At 51.5% G+C, this 16,852-nt stretch overlaps 1 protein-coding gene across 1 annotated transcript; it reads left to right on the top strand.

Moving 5' to 3' along the window:
* The first annotated feature begins 86 nt into the window (after positions 1–86).
* Positions 87–15,707, top strand: LOC133350593 (DDB1- and CUL4-associated factor 12-like). The gene is given in 10 exon segments (XM_061565139.1): positions 87–356; positions 3,005–3,289; positions 4,419–4,685; positions 6,177–6,237; positions 7,053–7,084; positions 7,086–7,256; positions 8,724–8,789; positions 9,986–10,145; positions 10,887–11,083; positions 12,437–15,707. Coding segments are annotated over 10 exon segments (1,449 nt in total). The 5' UTR covers positions 87–305; the 3' UTR covers positions 12,596–15,707.
* The last annotated feature ends 1,145 nt before the right edge of the window (positions 15,708–16,852 follow it).

The following is a 16,852-nucleotide window of genomic DNA, read 5'->3' as shown; positions in this document are numbered from 1 at the left end:
TAAGATGGCCGCCTGTGTAGTGAGGCGCGCGGTGACGTGGAGCGAGCGGGGGGCGGGGCGGGGGGCGAGGGGCGGGGCGGGGGGGGGTCCGGGGCCCAGTTGGTCACTGAGCGCGATCCCGCCGCCGAACGTTAGCGGGTGTCGCTTTTTAAAATTAACTTCTTTCGGGGTCGTTTTTGTTGTCGTTGTAGTCGTCGTCGTCCTCGTCTGGTTTAAATATATTTTTTAAAATAACGAACAAAAAAAACCTCCACGCCGATTAAAATTCAAACTAATGTCGGCGCTAGAGCGAGGAGGCCGCAAGAATGACGAAACGCGCAGCTAGCAGGAAGCGTAAGCACTGCGCCGACGAGCAGGTGAGGCCTACGGGGGCCTGGGCAGGCCTACAGGGGGGCCTACGGGGGCCTGGGCAGGCCTACAGGCGGCCTGGGCAGGCCTACGGGGGGGACTTACGCGGGCCTACAGTGAGGCCTACGGGGGGCCTGGGCAGGCCTACAGGGGGGCCTACGGGGGCCTGGGCAGGCCTACGGGGGGCCTGGGCAGGCCTACGGGGGGGACTTACGCGGGCCTACAGTGGGGCCTACGGGGGGCCTGGGCAGGCCTACGGGGGGGGCTTACGCGGGCCTACAGTGGGGCCTACGGGGGGCCTGGGCAGGCTTACGGGGGGGGCTTACGCGGGCCTACAGTGGGGCCTACGGGGGGCCTGGGCAGGCCTACGGGGGGGGCTTACGCGGGCCTACAGTGGGGCCTACGGGGGCCTGGGCAGGCCTACGGGGGGCCTGGGCAGGCCTACGGGGGGCCTGGGCAGGCCTACGGGAGGGGCCTTACGTGGGCCTACGAGGGTCCTGGGCAGGCCTACGAGGGGCCTACGGGGGGCGGCGGCGATTTAGCGACCCGCGCGAACGGTCGAATGCCCGGGCCGCAACAGCCGCTGCCTGCGAACGCGTTACTATCGCGTTAGTAACACGTTAACAGTACGAACGCGTTACTACTCGCGTTAGCAGTAGTAACGCGTTACTAATCGCGATAGCAACGCGTTCGCGGTAGTAACGCGTTACTATCGCGAGTGGTAACGCGTTACTATCGCGTGTTAGCGCCACTGAGGCTAGTAACGCGTTAGCAGTACGAACGCGTTACTCGCATTAACACCGCTGAGGCTTGTAACGCGTTAACAGTATGAACGCCTTGCTTGCGTTAGCACTGCTGATGCTGTACTCCTATAATGTTCACTCTTGATTTGAAGCTTTCGTGACTGCAGGAATCCATAATCTTTGGTTCTTTCGTTAAAGTCACGTAGGTAGAAGAAAAAATAATCGGTCACGACGTTTCGATCAAGCAACCGTCATCAGGTGTGAAACCAACAGCAGGAAGCGCAGCTCCGTAACTGCCGCTGTCGGCAGAAAAGGGCCTCCAGCACATCGAGGAGAGATTCGTACCTGTCAACCCCTTCCTTCGAAGTGCCCTAATTATTAGAGACCAATTTAGATCTCATTGGTCACCCCGTGCCCATTATACATCTCAACGTTCATCCTATAAAGTCCAATCACAAACAAAGATACAAATTATTTCTCCACGCTTTTATTTAACTCTGTCTGTTGTCGTTGTTGTATACTCAAATCTTGTAACTCAATTTAAACCCACTTCCCAATGTGGTACCGACTGCAAACTTGGTATACTTATGTCGTACAGATGACAATACTATGGTCTATCATAAAAAATAAAATAAACATCATCTCAAACCCTCCTGGCTTCGACGTTCCTCCTCGGAGACACCGGTCTGCTAACCATCAATCGCCAAACAACATAATAAACATTATTTTTTATATGTTATGTTTCGGCTCGGGTCTAATTGTCCACGGTAAATTGACGTTGGCTGTAATTGGCCACTGTCTCGTACTTTATGGCAAGCTTCGGGGCCACTTCCTGGAGTCGTGTAGTTCTTCCATTACTAGTACGGCACATTTCATAAAAGCGTGTTTTTTAAAAAGTTGTTTTAGATAGGACTTATTTTTGCTAGTATTGAAACGGCTGTACGCCGTATGGATCTGTAAACTAAATTTCCCTGTACAAGAATACGGGGTACACCGTATGGGTTGACAGCTATGGAGCTCTGTAGAATAGAGGGTTATTTGGCCTACTCTTCCACGCTGGCCATTAATAAACAATCGTTTTGCTGAGTATATGGAGAACTGCAGATAAATTGTTGGTGCTCACTCACCGCCTGATGAGATTAAATTAATCATTGCACTGCTTGGAAGAGGTTAACCATTACTGTATGGTACCATATTTCGACTCTGTCGTGTAAAAGTGATGGATTCTTAAGCTCATGGTATACGCATCAAATAAATATCTCATTCTCGATCAAATCATCTCAAACCCTCCTGGCTTCGACGTTCCTCCTCGGAGACACCGGTCTGCTAACCATCAATCGCCAAACAACATCGACGTCGATTTATAACGCTTGCTGCTGTTCAGAAAACCAGTCGCTTATCTCTCTACGACACGCCACGCAAAATAAAAAGATGAACCATAGGATTATATTTGTAATTTCATTTTTAAAAAATTTATAAAGCCTCTCGAGATGTGATGTTTGTCGTGTGGACGCTATATATATAAAAATTGTAATTGTTGTTCTTCATAATCAACGTTTTTGGGTTTAGATCGCGTTATTTATAAATGTGTCGTAACCCTCCACCACCCGACACGGCCAATCAGTAAAAAAGTGTTACGTTGACAAAAGACAAATAGTTCACTCACTGCTTTAGCCCAACGGTGTGTTGAAGCGTGAAACCACAACGTTTACAATTTGACTACGACGTTTCGCTGGTAATTGCATTCAGCATCATCGTGACACTTTTTTACTGATTGGCCGTGTCGGGTGGTGGAGGGTTACGACACATTTATAAATAACGCGATCTAAACCCAAAAACGTTGATTATGAATAATATTGGTCGCGAAAGCCTACGTGTTAAACTGAATTGTTGTTCTCTTCGCCGGAGCGCAGTCTTGCTCGGAGGAGTTGTGCCCGAAGCGGTCACGCGTGAGGAGGCCACCCACTTCGCTTGTGAGCTTTGTGGAGAGTCGCCAGGCCGGCTCGGCCAGCGGCCACTCTGGCGGCGGCGGCGGCGGCGGTGGCGGTGGAGTTGGCAACGGGCTGGGCAGCTACACGGCCCAACGCCTGCCGTACCTCCTGCGCGAGCGCGAGTACAGCCTGGGCTCCCTCAACAAGGTGTTCGCGTCGCAGTGGCTCAGCCATCGGCAGGTGGTGTGCGGAACCAAGTGCAACACGGTGAGGCCCATGGGGTGGCGCTTGGTGTGAGGCTTCGTCTTCGCGGCCGTCTGTCCTTCTGTGTTGTGCGTGTGTCTCGAGGTCTGTCTGTCCGTATGTAAGACCGACTGTTCAGCTGTCCGTACCTGCAACCCCTTATCGGTGCATACCTCATTAGACCAATGCAGACCTTATTGGTCACCCCGTACCCTTGTAAATGTCAACGGTCATCCTGCAAAATCCAGTTGCAAGGGAGAAACACAAACAAATAGACACTTTTTAATTTTTTTACTCGTATTGAAACGTCTGTACGCCGTATGGACCGGAACATTTAATTTCCCTGCACAAGAATACGGGTAAACCGTATGGGTTGATGGGTATGGCTGTCTGTCCATGTATACGGCTCTCTTAATTCTCTGGCCATATGTACAACTGTCCATCAAAGTTTGTCTGTCTGTCAATGTGTCTTTAACAGCAATGACAATTTATATTTACGTCACATCTAAATACGATTGTATCTCAAGTTGCTGGACAGAAACAGAATAAACCTATATACCCCATTGAGCAATTAAGAAATAAAAAGTTCTTGCACTGCAAGTGGTACACACAACAGCTCCAGGGGGAGTCCCGTAACGAAGATGTGCCTGTCGTTAGTGATGACGCAGTTGGAACATAATAAACTTAGACATGTAGACAGAATAAAATAATAAAAATAAAACATAATAAAATAATTCTCACGACGTTTCGGCAACAACGCAAGCAGCTGTCCTCAGGTGAAGAATAGGTCTGTTGAGAAGACAGCGACAGACCTGTTCTTCACCTGAGGATGCTGTCTTTCCGACAGACCTGTTCTTCACCTGAGGACGGCTGCTTGCGTTGTGGCCGAAACGTCGTGAGAATTATTTTATTATGTTTTATTTTTATTATTGTATTATTTCCCTTCTGCGTGACTTTACCGAAAGAACCAAGAAGATGAATCCCTGCAGTCACGAAAGCTTTAAATCGAAATGTAGACAGAAGTTTGAATTGAAACTAAATCTGAATATTTATTTATGCAGGAGAAATCCGATGAGCTGTCGAGCACTTTTTCACAGATGTCCAGTAAAATGTAAATGTGGCCATTGTGCTCGCGGGCTTCGGTGCACGGCAGCTCTTTGTGCTGGACCTGGTGACGGGACGCCTCACCAAGATCCCGACGCTGCGCGATGGCGGCGCCGGTGTCGGCGGTGCCGCTGGAATCGCCGGCGCTGCCGTGGGTGGAGGAGGAGGAGGTGGCGCTGAACCAGAGCACCCGGGCTGCGGGATTCACGCGATCGAGATCAACCCGTCTCGCACGCTGCTCGCGACCGGCGGCGCCAACCCCAACAGCCTCGCCGTGTACCGCCTGCCCACGCTGGACCCCGTGTGCGTCGGAGACGTGAGTGAGACGGGCCGGCCGGGTTAGCCGGGCGGTGTGACGGTCGTGGTGGTTGTTGGGGACAGGGTTTTAGTAAAGGTTGGCGCAGCTTACGTGAACAGGGATTGTTTGTAAGTGTCATCACCTGTCTGCGTCACAGTTTGATTCGAGTTAGTTTGCCTCTGAAATTAAAATGGAAATTATTATTTGAGTTGCTTAGAAAAAGAAAATACTCTGCCCTCGGATAATGGACAGTTTGCATCCATTTTTTGTAATAAAAAATTGTCTCTAATTTACCACCTCAGTAAAACACATTTGCACAGTTTGGTTCACCACATTAGCCTAAATTGATATGCATATTTTATGCATACCATTGGAAAGCCTATTGAGATGTATTGGTAATAAATGACATGGAGGGAGATTTATGCCAAAATCTGACCCTCACTATCGTTCTCGTGATGACGGTCATCATTGTATTCAATATTCCACCGTCATCTTGTCATCATTATTTTCATCGTGATTATTATTTCCGTCGTCGTAATCGTCGTCGCAGGCATGTGGGTTTACAGCCAATATTCAAACCCCTCCTCCCCCCCCATTGACACACGCCTGTTCTTTGTATGAATTTTGAACTGGGCTTTGTGTCACGTGCTGGGCTATTGTAAATGTGAGAGGGGATAAGCAGTGCTGAGGATAATCTAAACCATGGGGTCAATGATAATAATTTTTGTTACATTTTATTAAGACCTTGTTTGCATAAACGACAAATCGTGAGGCTTCAAACTACTCCCCGTTCACCTCGAGTTGTGTGGTGGACATCACAGTGCGCACACACTGTGCGCCGTCACCCCTGCTGTGTTGACCTTGCAAGCGTAACCTTTCTCGTAGCAGTAACACGAGCAGCTCTGTTTTGGCTTCGTGAGTTTCCGGCATTGGCGTTGATTTCAAGGAATCCTTCTGTCTCATTCTGTAAACCTCGGACAATTACACCGATCCCTGATCGTCCTCAGGCTGCCTTAGTTTGCCTCTATCACTGATTAATTTGATTTGCGCGTGGATATTTCTTCGCCGATCCACTGTTTTGGATCACACGGCCACGATCCCACTCCCGTGGCTCATCCCACATTTTCCCGTTCACTCCCGTGGCTCGTCCCAAATTTTCCCGTTGATTTCAAGGAATCCTTCAGTCTCATTCTGTAAACCTCGGGCAATTACACCGATCCCTGATCGTCCTCAAGCTGCCTTAGTTTGCCTCTATCACTGATTGATTTTATTTGCGCGTGGATATTTCTTCGCCGACCCACTGTTTCGGATCGCACGGCCACGATCCCACTCCCGTGGCTCGTCCCAAATGTTCCCGTTCACGAAGTCGGTTCCGCACATCGGCCTGCTAAACTGTTGGTGGCGGGTCGAAGCGGTTTTGCCAAATGGAAGCGTGGCCGCGAGAAGGCCCGTGACTTGGCAGACCCAGCGTATTAATAAACATTTTCCGTTGTCCTGTGGGGGTGCCAGGGCGGACACAAGGACTGGATCTTCTCCATCGCCTGGGTCAGCGACAGCTTCGTTGTCACAGGTCGGTAGTTTGGGCCCAGCCCGCACATATCAAACATTGCACTTGCGCCCCGCGGCCGGAGCAGTCGCCTGACTATTTGAAGCGCTTTCTGATGCGGTGCAGTGTGACGCTGCGTAGTGTGGCGTGGCACAGTGTATCGTAGCGTGGTGTGATGTAGCGTGATATCATGTGATGTGGGGCTTTCTGGGTAGCTTAGAGTGTGGTGTAACATTGTGACGTAGCGTGGCATGGTGTGCTGTAGCGTGGGGCAGTGTAGCGTGGTATAGTGTGGTGATGTAGCACAGTGTAGTGTGCCATGGTGTGGTATGATGGTCTTAAACTGGCAGGGCATTGCAAGGCATTGTGTACCGGTGCGTTCATGATACTGGTGTTGTTTGGCATGATGCACGTGGCTTGGAGTGCTGTGGTTTGCTTATGTTTCAGTAAGTGGTGTGACACATCATTGTTGTGGCTTGGTTAGATAACGATTGCTGTAACATTGTGTTGTAATGTTGTGTTGTGACTTGGTGGGCTTTGGACTGCTTGTTTGATTGGATGGTGCGGCCTCTTGCGGAGTATTGTGGTGGTGTGCCTTGGTGTGATGATATGTACTGCAGCGATGTGGCGTGTTGTGGTGTGACAACGCGCGTGTCGGAGTGGCCTCATCTTGCCGTGGCTTTCTGCGTTGCTGCTTATCGCATCGTGACGGTGGGGCACTGATGGCGTACCGGCGGCGCATTGCAGCGGATCGCATTTTCACACCGACGCGCTCGTTGGCGTGGTGAAAGCCGAGTTTCACTCTTAACGTGTGGCCGGCTGGCGTGGCGGCGGCGCAGGCTCGCGAGACGGCTCCATGGGCCTGTGGGAAGGTTGGCGACGAGGCGCTGGCGGCAGCGTCGGCGAAGGCGGCGGAGGAGGATGAGCAGTCCGTCCCCGGCTACTGCCACGTGGGCCCTCGCGCTCTAGAGGACATCCCCGCTCACTACATCAACCCCTTCACGTGCAAAGTGCGCGCCCTCGCCTTCAATGGCAGCCAGCAGGTAAGGCTGGCCTCCAAGCAGAGGTCGCAAACAGGTTTTGATTCCTTACCCGTACCCGTACCCGGCCGCACCAGGGTCGCAAACGGGTATCCGTACCCTACCCGATACCCGGCTACCCGTACCCGGCCGGGTATCGGGTAGGGTACGGGTATCGGGTACCCGATTGCGACCTCTGGGATGAAGCCATGTTGCAAGCGTGGGTGGGTTGATTCTAGGAACTTGAATTGTGAGAAGAGACAAGACGTTGGGAAATGAGTGACAAACGGTTACTCACCAGTGACTCACGGCCTACCCGTACCCGGCCGCACCAGGGTCGCAAACGGGTACCCGGTCGGGTACGGGTAGCCGGGTATCGGGTAGGGTACGTTGGTTATGAAGGTTTGATCACGCAATTGGCGTTGGCGTCTGTGATAATTTGATTGCCGTTTCTAAAGGATGTTACGGTACACTCGGGGGGGGGGGGGGCTTGATTTACAACTTGCACCACACCGCCCCCGCACAGCAACCCGCTCATCGCTCTCAGAAGAGAGGACGACTTGGGGGCGCGAGGATCCACAGACAAGCAATGTGACGGCGTGACCAACAATTGCCCCACCCTCTGCGGTCCTCTTGTGTAGCAGAGGTCGCAAACGGGTTTTGATTCCTTACCCGTACCCGTACCCGGCTGCACCAGGGTCGCTAATGGGTACCCGTACCCGGCCGGGTATGGGTACCCGTTCCCTACCCGTACCCTACCCGAAATCAGTGACAAACGGTGACTCACCAGTGACTCACGGCCTACCCATACCCGGCCGCACCAGGGTCGCAAACGGCTACCCGTACCCAGCCGGGTACGGGTAGCCGGGTATCGGGTAGGGTACGGGTGTCGGGTACCCGATTGCGACCTTTGTTGTGTAGTAAGCTGTTAGCCTGGCCTGTCGGCAGATGAACAGCAACTCTTGCCCACGCGTTGGAGCCGACGCTTCTCGCTCAAGGGCTGGGCTCTCATCATACCGACGCACAGGAAAACGCTGCTGCTGTTGCTAGCCGTTCGTCATCGTTTGCGATGGACAGCCGAAGAAAATAGAAGGGAAGGTGTTATCGGCCAATTAATGAGTATATGCGGGAGGACACCGGAGCATACGGAGAAAATCCACGCGTGCAAGGAGGGGAAACGCTTGTTTTCATGCGGACGGAAAAGCTGGAGTCCGCATTTTTGCTGGGGCCGCCTTCTCCTCGTAGCAAGGTAGGGTATGGACACCTCTTCGACGCCCACGGGAAGAGAGTTTTCGCAACGTTTGTGCGGCGATAAACCGGCACGATGAATGTCGACGTTGAAAGTTTTCACTTGTCCCCCACTCACACACACATTGAGGTGGCCGCTATGCATTCACCTGTTGGGGTTTTTGGCAAGAGGCTCAAGCGGGTCTGAAAATAAATAGCCGATTTCCTGCTCATGAGCGCGTGTTTTTTTCTTTTTCTTTAAAGGAGCTTGGAGCGGTCTCGCTGGACGGGTATTTTCACTTGTGGAAGACCGAAAACAGCCTGGACAAGGTGAGAGCGGCGCTGCTTGGAACGCCGCGGCATTGCCAAGTGGCGGCTGAGCGGCCGTCCGTGTTTAAGGCGGTGGAGGCTTCCGTGAGCACGAATCACAGGGGCGGTGGGGGGGGTGTGTGCGCACTGTGGCGGCTGGTGGTTTTTAAATCCTTTATATTAAGTTCGCTTGCTTGCTTGCGTGCTTGCTTGCTTGCTTACGACCGTGCAAATCTTTCGCTCGTTTTTTAATCCACTTCCCGTGATCCAATCGAGCTGACATTTTGCACACAGACTCGTTGTGTCAGACAATTAATGTTCGTGAATTTTTTTTTCCAAAATTTTACACTGTTTAGGGAAAACAGATTAAATATGTATTTACCAATTGCTTAATGGTGGCAGACAATCATCTGACCCATAGGTGGCAGCCATCTCAAGCCAGAGGACGAGAGGACTCTAGCCGCCACGCATATGAAGGATTTATAGTGAAAAACTTTGTTTTTACGGGTTATACTTGTTGTCTACAAGGGTTGTTTTGGTTCCATGTGCAAGGTGTAAGGAACGTGTCTAATCCATTGGTACCTCATTTGCCAGTAAAAAATATGATAATTTGTTTTTTACCCTTTTATCTGGCAACAAAACTGACACTTTTTTTATGAGGAGTCATGTTTGCATAGACCACAATACCTGCAGTCATAATGCAAACAAAAAATATAACTCTGATAATGTATGCACTGTCCTTGAAGTTGATCGGTCCACACCCGAGACAGCTTTCCTTAGAGCGTGTGTGTGTGTGTGACCTGCCGTGACACAGTAGCGTCTCCAGGCCGTTGTGACTATGAATCCCTGGGAGAGTCACTCGGTGAAAACGGCTCGTGCTCCAGCGCTAGATAGATCGTTACATTGCGCGTGCGTTGGCTTGGGGAAGTTATTCATCTGAAAGTGGATCAAGCATAGCCGACAACGATAATGATGATAAGTTTATCACGTAGGCTTTCGCGACCAATATTATTCATAATAAAGGTGCCTTAGCTTGAGACAGAGAGGTGGGTCTGCATGCTCACCGCCTCTCCTGGCCCAGTAGTGGATAGATGACGGCTGACGATGATGCTCACTTGGCTTCGAGATGAGCAGGCGGTGGGGGTGTATCCCCCACCACCACGTGCTCACTGCGCCCCCCCCTGCCCCGCCGCCGGTCTCCCCCCCCACCCCCACAGATCATGTCGCGGAAGCTGGCACACTGCCGAGAGAACGTGTGCCTGGCGTACGGGCACGAGTGGTCGGTGTACGCCGTGGGCTCGCAATCGCACGTGTCGCTGCTCGACCCGCGCACCACCCAGGGCCCGCGATCCGTCAACTCGCGCGAGAAGGGCAGCGGTGAGTCACCGTGCCGGGCGGCGGTGTCGGCGGTTGTAGCGGTCGTCGCGATGTGGGGAGCGATAGTGTGGTGGTAAGTGCACCGCGGTCTGAAGCCGGCGACATCTGAGTTCAATTCCCGCTCGCAACCAGTGGCAGTGGCTTTAAATGAATGCCTGGTGCGGTTTGTAAACATCGGCGCTGGGGTAGGCAATGGCGGCCAAAGTGTGGAGTTGGCCACCCAACACCCCTCGAGTGCCGTGCCAGCCTTCGCAAGTGCTCGCAAACAACACGTGCTCCAACAGTGTCAAGTTTTCAAGTTTCATTTATTAGGTATAGCCCTGTGAGCCATTCGGCTCTTGAATTGGGTGCAACCGCAACAAAAAAAAAAAACGTGAACAAGAAAACATCTTAAAGTGACTATGTGCAAACAGAAAATCCAAGAAAAGACAGCAAAATATTGCAGTCGGTTCAAGGCTATACAATGTGATCTTTGTCTTGGCGCTGGTAGCAGCGATGGTGGCAGTGGTGTTGATGGTTGCGGTAGTGGCAGTGGTGGGCGGCAGTCGGTGGTTGCGGTGGCAGTGGAGGTGGTAATGATGGTGGTGGCTGTTCTGGTGGACTTTACTGCCCTACCCCCTACGCCGCCCGCACCGTATCACCGGGGAGCAGTCTTGCGTTGGGACGCGCTGTCGGCTCGAATCCTAATTGCAGCCGTGTGGCGCCCGAACCCACCGCCCCGCCGTACCGTTGTTCCCGCAGGCATCCGGTCGGTGAGCTTCTACGAGCACGTCATCACGGTGGGCACGGGGCAAGGCTCCGTCCTCTTCTACGACATCCGCGCGCAGAAGTTCCTGGAGCGGGCGGCGTCTCAGGGCGAGGGCAGCGCGCGCGGCAGCAAGGAGCTGAAGCCCAAGTACTGCGACGTGCTCAAGCTGTCGACGGCGCGTGGCTGGCTGGTACGCCCGCCGGCGCTGTGCGCTCGGCTTTATTATTTATTTTTCTGCCGCATCGTTTCGCGATTGCGGAGCGGAGCGGTGATCCCCCGCGCGCATCCCTGTTTGGGCTCTAAAACTATTACGCAAAATTTTTATTTCACCAGGTAAGGCCGCACTGAGCTATGGGAGCTCTTTATCAGAAGTGGCTTATCATCATGTGGAAATCCATAGCAGTCAAATACTCTGAACGCACGTTGATTCTAAATGTGAAGGAAGAAAAATCCACGCAACCATCGGGAGAACATAGAAACTCCAAATACAGATAGTCCCCGAATTACGATGGTCCGACTTACGATATTTCGATCTTACGATGGCGATTGCGATATGACAAAATTGTAAAATATTTTAAATTTCGCGCGGCAGGCAAACGCAGCAGCGTACGAGGTACGATACTGTACGTTGGGACGCTGCCGGGATGTACACATCTCCCGCCAGCGGTTGGGTTACCACGATACGATACGTTCAATGCATGTTAAAAGTTTTTATAGCAGATAGGATTGTTTCCTGAAAATTTTTTCTATTAAATTGCAGTTCATATTGGTTAGGTTAAGAATTTACCTTGTTTTTTTACTTTACATTTTACTGTGCAATACAGTATTGTAATTAATAAATACATACAGTATATATTTCTTGGTTCTTTCGGTAAAAAAGAACCAAGAATATGAATCCCTGCAGTCACGAAAGCTTTAAATAAATACATACAGTATATAGTTTATACAGTACGGTACTGTAAATTGCTCTGTTTTGCTAAATTATCACCATTCTTTAAGACTCCTGGGTAGGCTAGGCCATCTTCGACTTACGATATTTTTGACTTACGATGGGGTCGTCGTAACGCATCTCCATCGTAAGTCGAGGACTACCTGTATACAGGCCTCCTGTATACCCGGCGAGGTAATTAACATCTCGCCACTGCGGCCCCCGGAATGACGATGCAGCATTCCGTCCAGCTCCAGGGCACCCGCCGATTTCGCCGCTCCGTCTCTGTGGTGGACGTCCTCCCTCTCGTTTCCGCCTCTGGCCACCACTCCTGTCATCATCAAAGTTCAACGCATGATGCAGCAGTAGTTCGGAATGAAGAGCATTCCGATCTACTGCACATGCACGATTCAGCGCAAGAAATAGATTTTAATCGACCGGCGCGTCTTGATGCGCCCGCTGCCGGCCCCTACGAATCGTGGACCTAAGAGCGATGTATTCTCGCGCGTGTTTGGGTGTTCTCCCCGCACTCTGTTCTCTCCATTAGCTCCCCAGCTGATACAGTAACCCACGCTCTTGTCGCACTCCCCACCACCCGATGCCGCCCGCACGCAGAACCACGACGACACGTGGCGCGACTACTTCTCCGACATGGACCACTTCCCCAACGCGGCGTACACGCACTGCTACGACGCGTCAGGCACCAAGCTCTTCGTGGCAGGCGGCCCACTGCCCTCGGGGCTGCACGGCAACTACGCCGGCCTGTGGGACTAAGCGCCGATGGGCGGCGCTAGCCCCACTGGGTTCGCCGATCCACGCACGCTCGCCGCCGCCGACGGTTCGACTCCGCGACACGCCGGCTCCGCCCGTCGGGCAGGTGCTCGCTCGGCTGCACGCTCAGCGCCGTCAACAAGCGCCGGCCGCTTCACCCCCACCCCTACCCAGCGCCCGCCGGCGTCTTGCTTGTGCCATGCACAGCAACAACAACAAGCGCGGTCGTAGGGATTTTTTTTGCGTTTTTACAAAACCGCTACGGTAAGACGCTCACCCCGCGCAGTGCGGTAGGCCGAACTCGCTGGCCCCCCACCCCCCACCGGGCGATGGGGGAATTATTTAATTGTTGGCACCGCTCTCGCTTTGCGGGACGGCGGAGTGAGGGAGTGAGCGAGCCCCGGTGTCAGAATTGGTGGGGGGGGGGGGTGCCCTGGCAAAGTGGGCTCGCTCGGCGATCGCGTGCACTACTTTATACGACGTCACACGCGTGAGAATCACAGGGGCAGGCGTGTGTTTTTTTTTTCTGGCCGTAAAAAAATTAATTGCGAAATCGTAAGGGGAAGCCAGATCGTCGCCTTTTAAAGTTTTGTACTCGATGTTTCATCCTCCTGCTTGTACATAACGTGATTTTAGTGGGTTTTTATTTTTTGGGGTAAGTAACCGACCGCCTCCAGATTTATCCAGCCGAGCCGTGAGCACGGCAGGACTATCGCCATAGAGTTCTATTAAAGTAATATTATTTTCCACACTTGCACGGCACGTCATTGTTTTAGCGAGCGGTTGGTCGTCTGCGGCGTCGGAAAGTCACGCTTTCCGAACCAAATAATCTTTCGCTCACCGGGCCATTTGGACGTCGTCGGGAATGTCCGCGTGAGTTAAAAAAAAAAATGGGAAAACTGATTTCTGTTGGAAATGGTTAGGCCGATTGTGGTTAGAGTGGAGCTATTATTTCTTATAAAAAAATGTATAGAAAAAAATTAAGTATAGCTCTGAAATAATGCCAAAGTGTATTTCGTTAAAAAAAAACTGCTTCAGCGGTGGCTTTTCCTGTGAAGCTGGAACACGCTTTTCCCCGTGCTCGCTCCTGCAAAGAGGTCGCGGTTAAGGCATCACCTGACCCCCCCACATGCCCCACACGCCCCACACGGGGACGACTCGCCGTCTTGGTTGCTGCCTCCACCGAGACGTAGAAGATTCCTCCGGAAGGACGATGGACAATTTCGAGTCTCTGGGCCGAACAGCACCACCCTGGGCACAGTGCTCGACAAAGCAGGATCCTTGCTGTGCGGACGAAAAAGTGACGTTTCGGTGCAAAAACACGTGGCCTTGTGGTGAACGAAACCGAAGCCCTGCTGTCGCCTAGGCCGGTTCTGTACAATTACGTTTGCAAGCAGTTCTGTGCATCTTTGGGAGGACCTCGTCATGTCTATGAAGCTCAGCACGGTTGAGCTTCGTACCTCTGGTGGGATAACAACCGCGGGGCTCGCCACGTGTCGCGTGCGTGAGGCTGGGTGATGTGGCCAGGTGGACGGCGGTGCCTGGTGCTGTCTCGTGCGACGTGTGGCGTCGGGTTTTTTTTCTCCCGGGGTCCTCCCAGTTTCCTGCCACGCGAAGCCGAATGCTCGCCGACGGAATTGGCCAAACGTTCGGTTGGGTGAGGCTTCCCCGGGTGAATGATTCCAGAGGGGGGTGGGTGGTGGCAGGACTAGAATTTTGGAGCTCGCTCGTTTGGGTAGAGATCAGGTGCAGTCGGCCCGTGGTTTGGTAAAGGTGGGGCAGGATTCGTCGTCGTCGGCAACGGATCGCATGGGTCGCGTCGTTTTACTCGCCAACAATTTCCGCTTCTGGCACGCCACATCCCAAGTGTATGCCTCCCGCTATGGATGTGGCTCTTGGGTCGTCTACCACCGTCCCAATCTACCGACGGAAAGTCATTTTGGTGAGGAATTCAACCGTCCATTCGCTTTTGATTCGATCTTGGCTCATTCGGAGCACCTCCGGTGAAAAGTACAGCATTCCTAACATTGTTTAAGAGCACTCGGTGGGTTTCGAGTTTGTATTTGGTGAGGGCAGTCAATGGTCTACGAGGGGTGGAAGGCGGGGGAACGTGTGAATGAGACTCGTTAAAATATCACGCAAATACTATTGACGTGTACAGCTTGTGAAAAGTGTATTGAAATATTGCTATATTATTTGCTGCACGTGTATATAATGTACAAGTCAATGTCAAGGCGCAGCCCTCGATGTCCTGCCGACACCCCGCGATGCCTGCACGAGTAGGGATCCTCATTGGTACCTCATTTGCCAGTAAAAAAATATGATAATTGGTTTTTTACCCTTTTATCTGGCAACAAATCTGACACATTTTTTTACGAGGAGTCATGTTTGCATAGACCACAATACCTGCAGTCATAACGCAAAAAAAACTAAAAAACACACAACTCTGATAATGAATACACTGTCCTTGAAGTTGATTGGTCCACACCCGAGACAGCTTTCCTTAGAGCCTAGCCAGATGAAGCCAAAAGGCCTTTTGGCGTCATCTGGTCCAACCCATGTGAGACGAGGCTCTTGTTTGCGTTATGACTGCAGGTATTGTGGTCTATGCAAACATGACTCCTCGTAAAAAAAGGTGTCAGTTTTGTTGCCAGATAAAAGGGTAAAAAAACAATTATCGAGTAGGGACCTCTCAGAGAGCCCACTTTCAGGGGTTACATAATGTACAGCCCTTGGTCAATCCACTGCTAGATGTGAAGGCGGTTATTTGACCATGCTTCACCGCGCTGGTCAGTGCGCGGTTGACGAAGGTGGCAAGTAGAGACGCTGGCGCGTGTTGAAGCTTCACGACCGATTGTTTGTTTCACCGTGCAAGTTTGTGTCGGGCGCAGTCGTTTTCACCGCGTCGTTGTGGCCGTCTGAAACGTCTGTCATATCGGCACAAAGTTCTCGGGGTGCCCCAGCTAAATCACGGCACGCGTCCTTGCATATCGGGAGCAACGTGCACAAGGTTTACCATCGGGGTCTCCCTGGACCCCCGGTCGCCTTTGTGTAAAGAGTCGCGATCTGTAAAATAAAAGTAATGCTTTTAACGTCGGCATGTCTTTGTACATTTGCCAATCTTCAAGCGAGTCTCCGCTGCTTACACGCTCCCGTCGCTTCTCGCCGTGATGTCTTCAATCGCGTTTTTTTGTTTAGGTTTTCTCATTCTTTTTCCATAATCCTTTTACAGAGTTCTATGCATGTAATCTTCAGTTTATTCTCTTCGTCTCGTTGTGCGTCTCCTTTCAATGTGTATGTTGTGGTTTCCCCCGGTTTGCTCTGCCTTCTATAACACAGTACATTGCCATGCACATTCATCCACGATTTAAAGTGGACACATTCGTTTAAATCAGTTTACGCCTATGTTTATGACTTGAGTGGGTTCATAATGGCCATGTCAACGCCACGCATGAAGCACTCCAAGGTTACCTAACTTCAAGCCCTCGCTGTGACTGGGTGTCTGAGGAATTCACTTTGGCCACGTCTGATACACTTCGCCAGGAATGCTGGCTTCAAGCCCTTGGAACCGAGTGTCTCATTGTGTGTTCATCATCATTCGTCGTGATGTATCCACTGCTGGATGAAGGCCTCCCCCTCACCGTTGAAATCTGTGGCCATGCTAAACCATTTTGGCTTGGGCCCCCCCGTCACCAACTTGACTTGCAAATAAAACACGTGGTAAAGGTTCCAATCAAGTTTACCTGTGCAGGTGTTAAGTTCTAATCAAGTTTACCTGTGCAGGTGTTTACAGTTCTACACCATCTACCTGTGCAGGTGTTTAAAGGTACAATCATGTTTACCTGCGCAGGGTTTTCAAATTCCACACCATCTACCTGTGCAGGTGTGACAACACATTTACCTGTACTGGTTATTCAACTTTCATCGTGTTTTGTTTTTACCTTTGCAGGTGTCTTTGAATGGACTGCAAAGGGCATTATGGCAATTGAAGAGGAGTCTATATTTTGTAGGGGTTAGAGGGTGGATGTGTAAATCTGGCTTCGTACCGAATGGCCGATTAATGGCAGCAGACAACGTAAAGTGCTCACCCCGAGCTGTTAATGCTCCGATACGTGTGGCATTGGACTGTTCGCCCTCTGGTCTGACACTGGTGGTGAGACGAGGCCATACAAAATGCTGTTGTAGTTCAATCAGTTTCAAAGACGATGCATATATTTTAGTTTTTTTCGGTAAAGTCACGTCGGTAAAAATGTTTTTTTA

Source organism: Lethenteron reissneri, chromosome 1 (genome assembly GCF_015708825.2).
Source record: "Lethenteron reissneri isolate LAM-NWPU_2019-01 chromosome 1, ASM1570882v1, whole genome shotgun sequence".
NCBI lineage: Eukaryota > Metazoa > Chordata > Hyperoartia > Petromyzontiformes > Petromyzontidae > Lethenteron > Lethenteron reissneri.
Note: the sequence above shows the minus strand (reverse complement) of the source record. Positions and strands in the feature narration are given on the sequence as shown.